General features: G+C 40.0%; 1 protein-coding gene across 3 annotated transcripts in view; it reads left to right on the top strand.

The window, feature by feature from the left end:
* Window positions 1–15029, top strand: part of GRM5 (glutamate metabotropic receptor 5) — a gene marked incomplete at its 3' end in the record, with an annotated part of 269980 nt that overhangs the window by 207294 nt on the left and 47657 nt on the right. For all 3 annotated transcript variants that reach the window (XM_084276966.1, XM_084276965.1, XM_084276964.1), the window contains exon 3: window positions 4819–5054. In XM_084276966.1, coding sequence (XP_084133092.1) covers window positions 4819–5054 — 236 coding nt within the window. The remainder of the gene's footprint in view (window positions 1–4818; window positions 5055–15029) is intronic.

The raw sequence follows: 15029 nt of genomic DNA, 5'->3' as shown, positions 1-15029 counted from the left end.
AGAATCACCTAATCAGAATAAAATTGAAAAGCGCAGTGTCCATGCAAGGGGAAAAAAAAAATTGAGTGTGTGTAGCAATCTAAGACATCTGATAACATCCTGTTTGGGCTCTTTTGTAATCATTTCTGTAATGCTGTTCACTTGTACTTATTTTATTATGCATGAGGGAACTGCTCATAACTACTTGCTCATCTAAATATCCTATAAACCCCACTCCTAACAGGAAGAACCATCTCAATCACTGACAGTTCTGCACTCTGTTAGTGGTAGCCTATGGACTTCACTCCTTCTGTGGGACAGAGTGGAGATTATACTGGCCTTCATTTGGAATTCCTTGTCACAGCCAATTTCTGTCTCCAGAGAATCTTTCTTAAGTTCAGTCAGTAAATTTTAGCAGTTAGTAGATCATCTAGTTCCAAATATTGAGGGACACCCTCAATAAACCAGGTTGCCCAAAGCCCCATCTAACCTGACCTTAAATGCCTCCAGGGATGGGGCTTCCAGAACCTCTCTGGGCAACCTGTGCCAGGGCCTCACTACCCTCATAGTGAAGAATTTCTTCCTAACATCTAAGCTAAACCTACTCTATCTCAGCTTAAAGCCATTGCCTGTTGTCCTGTCACTATTACGCCCTGGTGGACAGTCCCTCTCCGACTTTTCTGTAGGGTCCCTTTAATTATTGGTATGCCACAATTAGTTCACTCTGGAGCCTTCTCCAAACAAGCCCAACTCTCACAGCCTGTCTTCACAGGACAGGTGTTCCAGCCGCTTGATCATCCTCTTGGCCCTCTTCTGGACTCCAACAGGTCCACATCTTTCCTGTCAGAGCTGGATGCAGTACTCCAGGTGGGGTCTCATGAGAGCAGAATAGAGGGGCAGAATCACCAGCCCAGGACACAGTTGGCCTTCTGAGCTGCTAGCACACATTGCTGTCCCATGTTGAGCTTGTCATCAATCAGCACCCTCAAGTTCTTCTCCTTAGGGCTGCTCTCAATCCATTCTCTACCCAGCCTGTAGCTGTTCTTGGGATTGTGCCAACCCACATGCACAACCTTGCACTTGGCCTTGTTAAACTTCATGCAGTTCACATGGGCCCATCTCTCCAGCCTGTCAAGATCCCTCTGGATGGCATCCCTTCCCTCTAGCGTGTCAACCTCACCACACCACTTGGCGTCATCAGCAAACTTGCTGAGGATACGCTCAATCCCACTGTCCATGTCACCAACAAAGATACTGAACAGTGCTGGTCCCAGTACTAACCTCTAAGGAACACCGCTCGTCACAGACGTGGACATTGAGCTGTTGACCACAACTCTTTGGGTGCGACCACCTAGCCAGTTCCTTATCCACTGAGCAGTCCATCTGTTGAATCCATGTCTCTCCAATTTAGAGACAAGGATGTAATGCTGGACAGTGTCAAAGGCCTTCCACAAGTCCAGGAAAATTATGTCTGTCATCCTTCCTTTGTCCACCATCTCTGTCACTCCATCATAAAAGGCCACCAGATTTGTCAGGCACGATTTCCCTCAGTGAAGCCATTTTGGCTGTCACAAATCACCTCCTTATTCTCCCTGTGCCTGAGCATAGTCTCCAGGAAGATCTGCTCTTTGTTCTTAACAGGCACAGAGTTGAGACCGACCTGACTGTAGTTCCCTGGGTCTTCCTTTTTCCCCTTTTTAAAAATGGGGGTTATATTTTCCCTTTTCCAGTCAGTGGAAATTTCACCAGACTGCCAGGAGCTTTCAAATATGATGGAGAGTGGTTTGGCCATTTCATCCACCAGTTCCTTCAGGTCACACGGGTGTACCTCATCAGATCCAGTGGACTTGTGCACCTTCAGGTTCCTGAAATTAAGCCAATAGAAGAAAGAAAGTCTAAGGAGGGACAGACATGCTTATGAAAGTAGGTGTCTCCCTCTCTGTAGTTTTCTCCTTCATCTTCACACCCCTTACTGAGTTCAGAGGGTGTCACAGGTCTAATATTCCAAATACATCTATATCATCTTCTCATCAACACCCTGTAGGTGTTGTTATTCTACTGTGGGTACAGAATTTAAATTTCACACACTACTGGTGCTTTTTTATATTCATGCAAGCCCAATTTCTTACTCTACTTTCACTGGCCTATACATACTAGTTTAGCACTTGCTTTGCCACCTTGTCTGTCTGAGGCTTTGTTACCTCTACATTGTTGTCTCGACAATACACACTTTGAGTACATCTTTTGTATAGTGCTCCTAAAAGCCTTTTGCACAAAACAGTAATCTGGAATGCCTAATCAAATGAAAAGCAACCCTGTTGAATTAAAAAGCCTTTCTGTGGAAAAGTTGAGAAGGGTTATATAATATGAAGTTTTAACTTCTATCTCCTTTAATAACTTCAAGTTATAAAATCTATCTCTGTTGCAAATCTTCTTAGAGAGGATAACTATTCATAAGGTAATGCTATGAATTTTATAGCGCTGCTGGATTTGATCTACAAAACTGTTCCTCTGAAAAATGACAAAGACATTATTTGCAAGGAAATAGTTTCTTTCTAGGTTGTTTATGAGATAACTCATAAAGCTGGGATACTGACAGCACAGCTCTAATTCTCTTAAATCTATTGAAAAACCCCACCACACTACAGAAAACCTACCACTTCCTGCATTCATAAAAACCTATCACATTTTATGAGGATGGATAAAACTGCTTAAAATCTTGCCAAAGATTAAGACGAATGTTTCAAAGAAAAGGTTAAATCGCTCATAAATTTAAAAAATCTTCTGCAGCTTTTTTTTTTTTTTTTTTTTTTTTTTCACAAAACAACCCGCAAATGGTTCTAACTTTTTGCCCTGTAAATAGTCCCAATGGAAGATGTGGAATGTTACCTTGTGCTGAGCCTCCCAAGTGTGGTTAGAAACATTAATACCCATGTTCATCTCTAATTGGATCTAAGCTTGAAGGTAAATTTTCCAAGTGTTTTATTTGAGCCAAAAATCAGTGCTCATCCTCTCATGAATGTATATTCTACTCATTTGTGCTGAGTAAATTAGTGCATTTGAAATCTGAAGCTTGTTTAATAGTCCCTTCATTTTCATTCCAGACACTAGATATTATTTCTGCCACTGGTGAAGCTGCTATTTATTGACATTGCAGCTGTGCTAATAAGACACAGTCAAGAGTCTGGGCTTCAATGGGACGTGTCTTGTGCAGAAAGCGTTACCGTCTGCAGTCTTGAGTTTCATGCTGTGTGAGGAGCTGAGCGTAGAGAACGGGGAATGTGTTGGGGACCAAGTGACTGCAGCCAGCTTCCCACATGCTCTGCAGTACAGAAGCAATGTTTAAACCAGGCAACGAATGATCAAAATAGAACAGAACCATACAGATAAAGGTCACCTACATCAGTTACACTATGACTAACATATAAGAGTTAGGGCTAACTCTGAATAAACTCATGAAGTTTTAAAATTAGATTAATTAAGTTCATTTTTTAGACTTCAGTTAACTGACCTTTAGGATTTAGAGGTGCTCTCTACAGTCATTATCATCAATGCTTTTTTAGAGGGAAATCCCCCCCCCATCCAATGTTCTTCTACAGTTCTCTAGATGTAAGACCAGGGGCTTTCAAAAAAAATGAAATATCATGTTCATGATAAACCAGCAGAAATCTGCAATTCTCCAATGACATATGTACATTTTTAGTGGAGTTGAGTGAAACTCTGTAAATATTGGTTCTCCCAAGAAAATCCATTGTGAAACTGGGGAGAGAGGAATTACCTTGAGAGACTGTTTAACTTGGATTTTCAGTCTCTTCTGGTTTCTTGTGGTCAGTGTTGCCAGCAGAAAGGTTAACAGAAGGGAATTAAAATTTTGTGTGCAGGTCAGAGTCACATGAGTTTGTAATACTCCAGCCATCAGCAACTGAGAAACAGAAGCAACACTCGGATCTGCATGATGCTCTGCCCAGGTTCATTAGTCATGTCTACAGAGAGGATTTATTGCTTCAGATGCAATGCCATACTGTCTCAGCATCTGAGCTCTGAGCTGGTATTTCTGCTTGAACAGTGTCAGCCCATTCAGAATTTGATTCTGGCTCCTTGTGCCATGCTCTGTTTGGCAGCACAAGCATGGTCTGCAACACAGTCCTTTGCTACACACTGTAAGAGGTCCTGTCTTCAAGGTCACCTCCTTTCAGGTGAGAGTATCATAGAATCATAGAATCACAGACTAGTTTGGGCTGGAAGGGACCTCAAAGCCCTAGTCCCATCCCCCTGCCATGGGCAGGGACACCCTCCACTAGCCCAGGGTGCTCAAAGTCCCCATCCAACCTGGCCTTGAATACTGGCAGGGAGGGGACATCCACAGCTCCTTGGGAAATCTGTGCCAGGGCCTCACCACTCTCACAATACAGATTTTTTTTTCATAATATTTAATATAAATCTACCCTTTTAGTTTAAAACCATTATCTCTTGTCCTGTCACTACAATCCCTGAAAAAGTAATACCATCCCAGTGCCAGTAAAATACTGAACCCAAGATTTTCTCCCCAGAGGTCAGTGAGGCTTAGCAAGCCAACACACATCTGTGATTTTTAATCCTTTGTCAATTACCTTAAGTGAAGGATGAAGACTATATCATCTTAGTAGAAGGTGTCAATGACAAGCAAATATAAGGAAAACACGGAATTCTTCTGTTAGAAGTATTACAGATGCTTTATGAACCTCACTCAGAATCACAAGTATGGTTCTGTTCTCCTAATCTTTGAATTTTATTTTTAAGAAAGTTTGTTTCTGATTTTGTTAATGTTTAATGTTGTCTCTCTTTCATTTATCCCTGCAGTGATGGCTGGGCAGACAGGTACGATGTGACAGACGGGTATCAGCGTGAAGCTGTCGGTGGAATAACGATCAAGCTCCAGTCTCCCGATGTGAAATGGTTTGATGATTACTACCTAGAGCTTCGGCCAGAAACCAATCACCGAAATCCATGGTTTCAGGAATTTTGGCAACACAGATTCCAGTGCCGGCTGGAAGGGTTTCCTCAAGAGAACCCTAAATACAACAAGACTTGCACAAGTAAGTGAATTTATTCTGCTGTATAAACCGGTGTGACAAAGTCCAGTGAAAAGAGCTTATGCTGGACTGATGCAGCCTGATCTGTTGGAATAGTGAGTGGGGCTGGAAGGAAAAAGGCTGAAACTGCAACTCTTGTTCTTTCCAAAATTATATCAACCAAAATTTGAAAAGTTTTAAGATATCTTAAGAAACAAATAGTACTCGCTCAGTACTTAACTTTACCTTGTATTTTTAAATTTGATGTTACTCTACTTCCATAGGCACCTAAACACTTTCAAAATGTTGCAACCAAAAATTCAATGCTGCTTTTCTGAAACAGGACTAATCCTATTGCTTTAAGTCACAGGAGTATGGAGAGAGTTAATATACTAAAAGTTATGTGAAGTCCATATGCTAATGTTGATTATTTGTGTACTTCAGATAGAAGACTAGCTGGTTTGAAAGATTTAATTAGGTTTCTGTTCAGCCATGAGTCAGTTCAGGAAAAAGAGTTTTGATCTTTTTCATTAAAATGTACTGATTTTAGCACAAACTGCCACAACATTTTGTCAGTTTTATAAAACAGTGGCAAAAACTTTGTTTTCTTAGAAAGATGTGGTGTGTTTTTCTCTGCTGGCATGTTGTTTGGTTGGTTTTGGGTTTTTTAATTACTTCTGTTAATTACTGTTCATATCATGAGATGCCAAGCAGAGCTAAAACAATGGGTACCCTGCCAATGCTGGGGCATAAAGTGGTGCTGTGCTGGGCATTAGCTCAACCACAGCTCTAAACTCCGAGGGATCTTTCCTTATAAAAATGTCAATATCTTCCACACACCCATGAAACCAATAAATGACTTTAAGGATCAAAGTCTTGGATTTCCACAACACAAGATGCCTAAGTTCCACTTCAGGTTTTTAAGTCATTTTTTGATCTGTACAAGGTCACAGAGGAAGTCTGTGGCTGAACTGGAAATTTAAACTAAGAATCTTAAAATCTCAGTGTACACCTTCAACATTTGATTGACTTTTCTCCTTTATTTTTCTTCTGCTACCCTTCCAACACATCCTGACACAGGTTTTATTTGTGCTATAGACATGTACTGCATGTTGAGCAGTAAACTTCATTGATTTCCCCATTTTAATGTAGATCTCTTTCCTGAGATGTCAGTACTTTGGGCATGTCTGGATACAGGCTAATAAAGACCTGGTTTGTATCATTGCACTGTGTTAGCAATGACATTTCAACTTGAATTTTCTGGGTTTCTTTTTTTACTTACTTTTTTTACCAACACTTGGAGAATTTAATTTCTTATTTATGTGAAAGATTTGGAACTGTGAATTTTAGGTGCCTATAGAGTCTTTTATAGTGTCTATATATAATGTCTGAATACAATTCACTACCACGAAAAACTTGCTTTGGGGGTGCAGGGAGATGTTATTTTAGACATGAAATCACCCAGTCATGGATATGGGACAACTTAATCATAAGTGAACACCACTCCTTGCAGGTTTCCCACCAAGAGATCCTGAATGACCCACAGCTCAGATAGCTTCCTAAAACCTGGGATTGTCAAACACACATAGCAATGTGGAAGAATCAAAATCTGCTGATCTGCAAATCTTTGTCAGAGACTAATTTCTCAAATAGATTGTTCTAATTATTTTTCCTTCAGCTTTATTGTCGTGTTCAGTGCTGGACCACGATGGCTATAGTAAAAGAACAAAACCAAAATCATAATAGTCTTAATTATTTCTTGTTGCTGCAGGGCAGAAAATGTTAATTCAGTTGTGGATTTCCCCAGATCAACACCACTATATGCAGATTTAATATGCCCATTTAATCAGAGTTTTCACACAGTATGTTGTTACTCATCATGTTACTCAGTTTTACAGCTTTGATTTTGATCTAGACCATCTGTCAAAATTAATATAAAGGAAATTTAAAGGTTGGCCAGAAATATGACATGCAGGTTTGTTTCATGGCATTTATTTGGGTTATAATTACCAAGACACCTATGCTATTCTTCCCAGAATAGCCTGTCATTCCTTAACCCCAGCTGGGAACTAAGCACCACCCAGTCGCTCACCCACTTTCCCTCAGCTGGATGGGGAACTCACCATCTGGAATTGGATGAGTGAAAGTGAGAAAACACGGGGGTTGAGATAAAAACAGTTTAATAGGTAAAGCAAAAGCCACACACGCTAGCAAAGCAAATCAAAGAATACATTCCCTACTACCCATGGGCAGGAAGGTGTTCAGCCATCTCCAGGAGAGCAGGGATCCATCACGTCTAACTGCGACTTAGGAAGACAAACACCATCAGTCCAAATGCCCTCCCCTTCCTCCTTCTTCCCCCATATACCAAGCATGATGTCACATGGCATGGGATATTCATTTGGTCAGTTGGTGTCAGCTGTCCCAGCCATGTTCCCTCCCAAATCCTTGTGCTACTCTCTGGTGGGGTGGTGAGAAAAACAGAAAAGGCCTTGGCTGCTTGTGAGCCCTGCTCAGCAGGATCAAAAGCATTTCTATATAAACAACAGCGGTTTCATCACAAATCCAAAACACAGTCCCATACTAGATACTATGAAGAAAATTAATTCTGACCCAGCCAGAACCAGTACAGAGGCCCAAAACTAGGCAAGGGTGTGTGATAAATTGAAGAAATATTGTGATGTTAGACACCATTCCATTCTCTGAAAACTGCAGAAGTAGGAGATTTTGATGTTGAGAGTTTAACCTTAAAAAATAACATGGATTTTTGAGACTGTTGTGGTAGTTTTTGTTTCTTCCTTATTTCCTATCTTCCATACAAGTTGAAAATCATAACGTTTTATCAATTCCTAAATTCATATTTGGTTCCCTAACTTCAAGAACTAGGAGTTTAAATCTTAAATTCCCTCAGTTCAGACTTCCTGATGGTAAAGGCGATATCTGCCCTTGATGGTCACAAGCATTTCATAGACAGTCCTGACAATTTCTGCAGATTATGAATATATTAGTGCTGCACCAGATTTAACCAGATAAGAAAACAGGCTTGTGCCCTTTAGTTTATCTAACTGAATATATTGTCTTCTTCAGCAGCTGCATGCCAAAAAAAAATTTAAAAATGTCAGAGGTGTTTCTGGGGATTCCAAATAGCAAGACAGAGTTTACTGAGAAATGCCACGGAAAACTAAAAATCTATTTTTGCAGCAAAAGGCAAGCCATTCTCTACTTCTTGGGCTAATTACTATAAGATAAACATAAAGCTGAATGGTGCTGATAGATGAGAGGTTATTAATAAATTAAGGTGTCTATATAGAAAGCAATAACCAATAATTTAGTAGGGAAAAATTAATTATTCTCCACAATCTGGTTCTACTATCATGAAAAAAATAAACAATTGTTAACAGTATAAACAACTTGTTTAAACAGCAAGAAAATAAGTACAAGAAGATATGGCTGAAATCTGAATAGATAATTGACTTCACCCCTGCCCCAGGTATGAACTAAGCTGTTTAAAGCTTTGTAATTACTTTGCTGATCCCTGCCTAGTAAAATGGCAGACTACGTTTACCTCTGTGACAGAAAATACATGAGGTAATACATGAAGTCATAAATCAATGAAGCCAGCTCCAGTGACTTGTGAGGTTATTTTCCATTTTTTAGTACAAGCTATTCATAGACATGTGTCAAGCAGGTGCTACTATGAAATGAAGACACTATTTAGTCAGATATGCATAATAAAACCATGCAATGAGCGAAATTAAGGGAATCCACAAAGCAATCCAAAAGAATTTTTTCTCCATTGATTTCTATCTCACACTAAAATGTCTCCATCCCTTCACCTGCACTTAGTTCACACTGAGGAGAAAATTCTAGCATCAAGCTGAAGCCTCGAAAATCCGGGATCAAAACTCAATAGCTTTGGTGACTATTAAGCAGGTATTCTTAATAGTCACACTTTTGCTTTAAATGGCACACACTTAATTATGTGTACGCCATTTAAAGCAAAATTTCTCATATTTATACAGATTAAATATACATATTCATTATAATTCCTAACAAAAGACAGGGTTATGCAAATTATTTCCAGGAAGTCATTTACATTAATTTCTTCCAGATAGAGCATGCTTAGTGACACTCAGGGTGTCTTCTGGTGGTCTTCAGGGATCAAGGCTGAAAGTCTTCCTCTCCCTCAGCATATGCTCTTTACAGTTTTCTCCATAGTCTCAAAAACACATTCCTGCACAAACTAGTTAAGAACCCCTTTTAGCTGAAAACACGATATACTCTGTCTCTTAATTGGTCGTTGGTCTCATTACTTATTCCTCTCCTATCTTCACTTTTTTTTATCTTCAAGGCTGTTCTACTATTATGGTTAAATTTTGTAGCTGCTCTCACAAAACAGCTCAAATGGCTACAGCAATTACTAAAATTCAAACCACGCTAATACGTTCTATTCTCAAAGATGTAAATTCTCCTTATATTAAAGATATATTAATTAATTCTCTCTCAAGGTACATCACTAAATCAAAGACCACTTTTCATTTGCAGATTTGAACATACTTAATCCAAATGGGTGTCACTGCTGTTGCTAACAACATTGATTTTCTGCCCAGCCAGAGCACGACAGAAAGTGAGAAGTTTGCAGACTTACTGACTTGATTTTCAGTGTAATCAGTTCCATGCCACAGGAGAGCTGCTACAAGCCACCTCTGAACACCAAGATTCAGAGCAAAGAATTTGAAATGCATCTTTAGAAGGAGACATGTAATGGCCTCCGAACACTAGGGATTTTATAAGAATTGGATTTGGCTTCCCCTCTGGCACCAGTCAGATATTTTTTTATTATCTAAGGACACAATTCAGTAAAGTTCGTAAATAGATGTGCAGGTTGATCCAGGTGAGTAACTCCACTCAACAGCCATCTTCAGGTCATAAAAAGCTAATCCAATTCTTTGCTATTGATTGCCTTTGGACTTATGAAGACTAGGTGTGTATGTTCTTGCTTTCTTACAGACAGACAAATGTCCCCACCAGAACTCAAATTCCTAGTTCTTTTTCCTCCTAGTGAGGGTGTTGTACAGATGCATTTTAACACAGACCAGAAAGAAAACCCAACACAAGCAAAGCACGTGTGAAACTGCCTCAACTGACATTAGCAGGACAAGTCAAGTCTTCAGTGTCATCAGGGGCACAAGTATAGTTATTGCATTTACCAGTCTGCTAAATGAATCCTTTTGCCTCTGCTGCTAAGTGACTTCATTTTTCCCATGCTGTGTATAAGCCAAAGGCACGGATGGCACAGCATTTCTAAGGTGGTACTTAAATACAGAGCAAAACCAGACTATACATCCCGAGTGCCTGTGATCTAAGTGTAAGACAAGAAAGAGCAAATAAATAGAGGCTGGTGTTGATGAAGCAGTGTGACATCTTAGCCTGACTGGCACAGGTTACAGACTTCAGAGAAAAATTATAGTTTTATGTAAAGGCATAGTAGCAACAAGAATCTGAAGGTGATGGGGCACCTGTGGAGGTATTTACAGCGGGTTCCTGACACTAAATACTGTGGTGCAAAACAGTCAGGGATAAAACACAACAGGGAATGATGAACGACAGACAGAGATCAACAACACAGAGGATATGGAGGGGACTGAAAGTGAGGAAATGACTTGTATCTGACATGCTTGGGAGTGTGTAGCCAGTGTTAGGGTTTGTAGTTAGGGTTAGAATGCATAGTTAGATTGTAGAACATGGTTAAAGTGATGAATGAACAGGGAAAATTAGATTTTCAGCAGCATTCTGAATGGGTTTTAGGAGGATGAAGAAAACCATATCTTCCATTCATGATTTACCCATGTGGCTTCTCCAAGATTAAAACACTTTTTCCAAGGGTACAAAAACTGACATGGAAGGATGATGGGTACTTCTCCAAGCAATTAAGAACAAGATTAAGCGTGAGAATTTATTTGCAGAAAGCGAAGTTAAGGAGATTTGGGATAAGTATGAGAAAGGTTTTGCTGTTAAAGGGGCAGAAATACAAAAAATTGCCTACCTGAATTGAATCTCATCCAGTTCCAACTACTTCTGATGAGGTCAAAAGGACCCACAGAAATTCCCAGAGTTTCAGCTGAACAGAAATTTGGTTTAACAAAACCATTGAACAAATGGTTCTTCTGTGTTTCCAGTTAGTACTGAGGAGTAAAACATGACTGCACCACAACATGCTAGTAATCACTTTGGATAAATCAAAGCTCAGATGTCAAAGTTGGTTCAATCAGAACCCAGCTGATAAAAAAATAAATGCTGGGAGGATAGAAGCATATTTTCTATATTTCAAAGACTGTGTCACATTTAAACCCCATATTCCCCAAACACATAACATTTCCACACTTTTAGATTGCAAATGAAAACAAACCAAAACAAATTCAGTTAAAATTAATCTTATTTTTTAAACAGTGAATTAATGGGCATTTTAATACTGAATACATCCTGTCTGTCACTCAGTCTGATACTTGATAAAGTGCGCCTCATGTTTGAGCACTGTCAAGCTGAAGGATGGTCCTGGAGCTCACAGTTTATCACTACTTTTAGAGTAATGATGGCTCATGTCCAGAAATTTCCAAAACCAGGTCAGCTGTAAGGCACAGATCCATATCTGAATTTTCTAGAAGCCTGATAAAATCTGAGTTAGGAGGCTAAATTGACATGTCATTATTTTTTGACTCACTGAGAGAAAGAAGCAGTGTGGCACTGAGAATTGCTACATGGACTGCTATACCTATTTGAAAGACTTTTTGATATGCATTTGTCCTGATTTTAACACACTTGTAATTCAAACCCTTGAAGAACTTCAATCTTCTCGCTGCTGTTATAGAATTCATCAAACTCCTCCAAAATCTGACTACAAAGCTATATCTATTTTCTCTCACTTTATGTTCCCTGCCTTCCTCCTTCCATATTTTAGATGTATTTTATTATATACCATGCTACTGTGGTTTTATTCTTCACATTATAATTCCTTTTCTCACTGCCTTTCTGAACCTTGAAAATTCTCTGGAAGAGGATAATACCATTGTGCTGATAGATCATGAATCTCCAGCCTTAAAAATAAAACTAAATTATAACTAAATGCATTCATATTATATACATTTTTATTAGATATATGAATTGGAGTAGCTCCTGTCATTCTTTTCTTTTAGGAGCTTGACTTCCTATATAAATTCAATTACATCGTGTAAGCACGTTTGCAAGCATAAAAAGTTTTGTGCCAGTATTTACTGTGCTTTTGCATTTGTAGCAGTTGTGTTTCACTGTAATTTATGACCAAAGAAATTGAATTCTCTAAAGGTGAAAGGATTATAATGGTAAGAAAACGGTGGGTATCTATTTACTCACTTTCTCCTACAACTTACAGCCACTGTTACTCTTTTTGCTGAAGTTGACAACAGAAACGAGACCACCACTGGTATGTAGGTACCCAAGGATGCAGGACAACCTCTAAGAGAGATTTCTGAGAGCTTAGAACATGCCTTGCCCATGGAGGCTTAAATAGCTGTAAAGCAACATAGCCAACTAAGTATTTGAAAAAAAAATGTTGAAAATCCTCTCTGCATTTTGGGACACTGAATTTGGTCCCTCAGTCATCCTAAAATTTCATGGTTTAGGGATAATCATCGCATAAAGTGTAACGGCACAAGTATTGGCTTTCAGTTGTGAAGAATGAAAGTTAGAATTGGTCGAAAGCTTTTGGCAAGGGGATTGCACTGGAAGATACTTGCTTGTCAAATCTGAGAAATGTTCCACAGCAGCATCTTGATTCAGTGACACACACTTTGAAAGAAAAGCATAGAAATGAGTCACTTTTTGTTTTCTCATTTCAACAGCACTGAAATGTTTTCTTTCAAGTTTATAATTTGCTCTTACATTGTTTCAGTGTTGTGCTGTGGTTTTTGCCTCAGCATCAAAATGACATTTTTCCAGTGTTGCCACATCTCTTTCTTTTACTCTGAATTTCCTTTTCAGAAAAGATAAAATCCAATCCTGAGGTTTTGTATTAATTTTGAATTGAAAAAGACATTTGAACTACATGAAATTTCCCATACAGCAGAAAATCTTTGTTCGCCAGTCCCAGTCTGTAAAGAATTAAATTACAGGGGTAAATAAATAAATAAACTATTATATTTGATTTTCAGCAGAAAAATACACCTGGAAACTTACAAATAACAGAGAACTGAAAGTTACTTTTTTCATGTTCCTATAACAGAAAGCTCTGATGACAGATTTCAGAAAAGCTTCCAAACTAAGTCTTTTTCTGCATCTTTAGACAATATTAACCTAATTAGGTATGAACACAATCATTTACCTTGCTCCATATACAGAGCCTTCCTACATTTTAAGACCCCACTCATTTCTTCACTGGAGAGACACACGCATTCCTGGGATGTCTGACATGGGGCCATGCCATCCAAGACACGCAGATCCAGGAAAGGTTACTGATGTGTTTCCAAGGAGCACAACTGTGACAGTATGGACCTGTGATAGACATAAGGATTCCCTCACCATCACCTGCAGCAGACAGGTCCTGCTATGTTGTGGTTAGAAAGGACAGCCTTTTCCCAGGATTTTTTCAGATATCCACTAAGGCAAAGGGTGGAGGAAACCCCAAACAGCCAAAGCCACCGTTTTCTTGTGGGCTTGAACATCAAGTGTGGGACATTTACTAGCAAAACTAGAATTCAGTTCTGTAAGCCTCGCATCTCTCAAACCAAAAATTAACTCACAGAATTAATGGAGTTTTTTAATGGCATATATATGGAAACTCATTTGTGAATTAGTCACGGGGACATTTTATGGAGATTGTAGGCTGTATTTCTGTTTTCCTCTTTGATGTCCTCTAGGATTTTCTTGTAAACAATCTTTTGACTGTTGAGATATTTTAAAATTAAAAAAAAAAGTGAAGCACTACCCATTTCTCTTTATTTCAGTGTTACACTCATTGCATAGCAAACAACCTGCTCTGCACTTTGAAAAAAAAAATACTGTCCTATATTCCATCTCATATTTTGCTTTCTTGTTTCTCTTTAAACAAATGGAGTAAGAGGGGCACTGCCTGTAACGTAAAGTACTTTCACTTTGTGTTTTACCATCTCTCCATTCTCTATAATTCAAAGTATTCTCAACTTTGGAAAAGTATAAAGCAGAAAAAGCATATTCCACAATGGCAATTTTGCACTCTGGCACATCCCTGCTTGATGAGGCTTTGTAATGTCACCAGCTGGCAAACAGGGAAAAAAAAACCCACCCTGTATTTCATCTTCCTTGAGGGTAAGGAGCAGGGGGAGGGAAAAAAACCCCAGGAATGGCAGATTTTACATCACAAATCTGTACAGTAATGAATTTCTTTGAAGAATGCTTTCTATTTATTTACATATTAAGTACGTGGGGAAACAGTGAAATTCCGGAATTCCCTGCAAGTTGGGGGTCTGTTTTGTTTTCCCGTGGGTAGGGGGTAGAGGGAGGGCAGTCTGGGGAGCGATGTCCCCCAGCCCCGCTCCCCGCCGCGGCTGCTAGCCGGTCCCCCGCGCAGTGCCGGGCCCACGGGGCAGAGTGAGGACGGCCTGGGGAGGGCTCTCAGCCATGCGCCCCGGCCCCGCTCCCCTCGGCGGGTGCTGGCCGGCCGGCCACCCGGTGCCGTGCCCACGAGGTGGAGCCACAGCCCGGCGCAGCGCCGGGCGCGGAGCCGGGACAGCCGGACCCGGAGGCTGCGGGGGAAGCGCTGGAGCACGATGAGAGCTCGGCACCGCGGGTGCCGGGGACTGGCTCACGCCGCTCCAGGGCTAACGCGCTCCCTTAAGTGCTTTCTTGGACCGGTACCCGTAAGTGCATTATTTGTTTTTAAATAGATCCAAGAAATGAACCGTTGCCAGTTGGAATCACTCTCTTGACGAAGAACATGTTTCTTTTCCACCGTCTACATACCAGTGCTTTGGAGAATTGACAGCAGAA

The sequence above is a fragment of the Gallinula chloropus genome (genome assembly GCF_964237585.1).
Source record: "Gallinula chloropus genome assembly, chromosome: 1".
Classification (NCBI taxonomy): Eukaryota; Metazoa; Chordata; class Aves; order Gruiformes; family Rallidae; genus Gallinula; species Gallinula chloropus.
The sequence above is the reverse complement of the archived record's forward strand: the minus strand, read 5'-3'. Positions and strand labels throughout refer to the sequence as shown.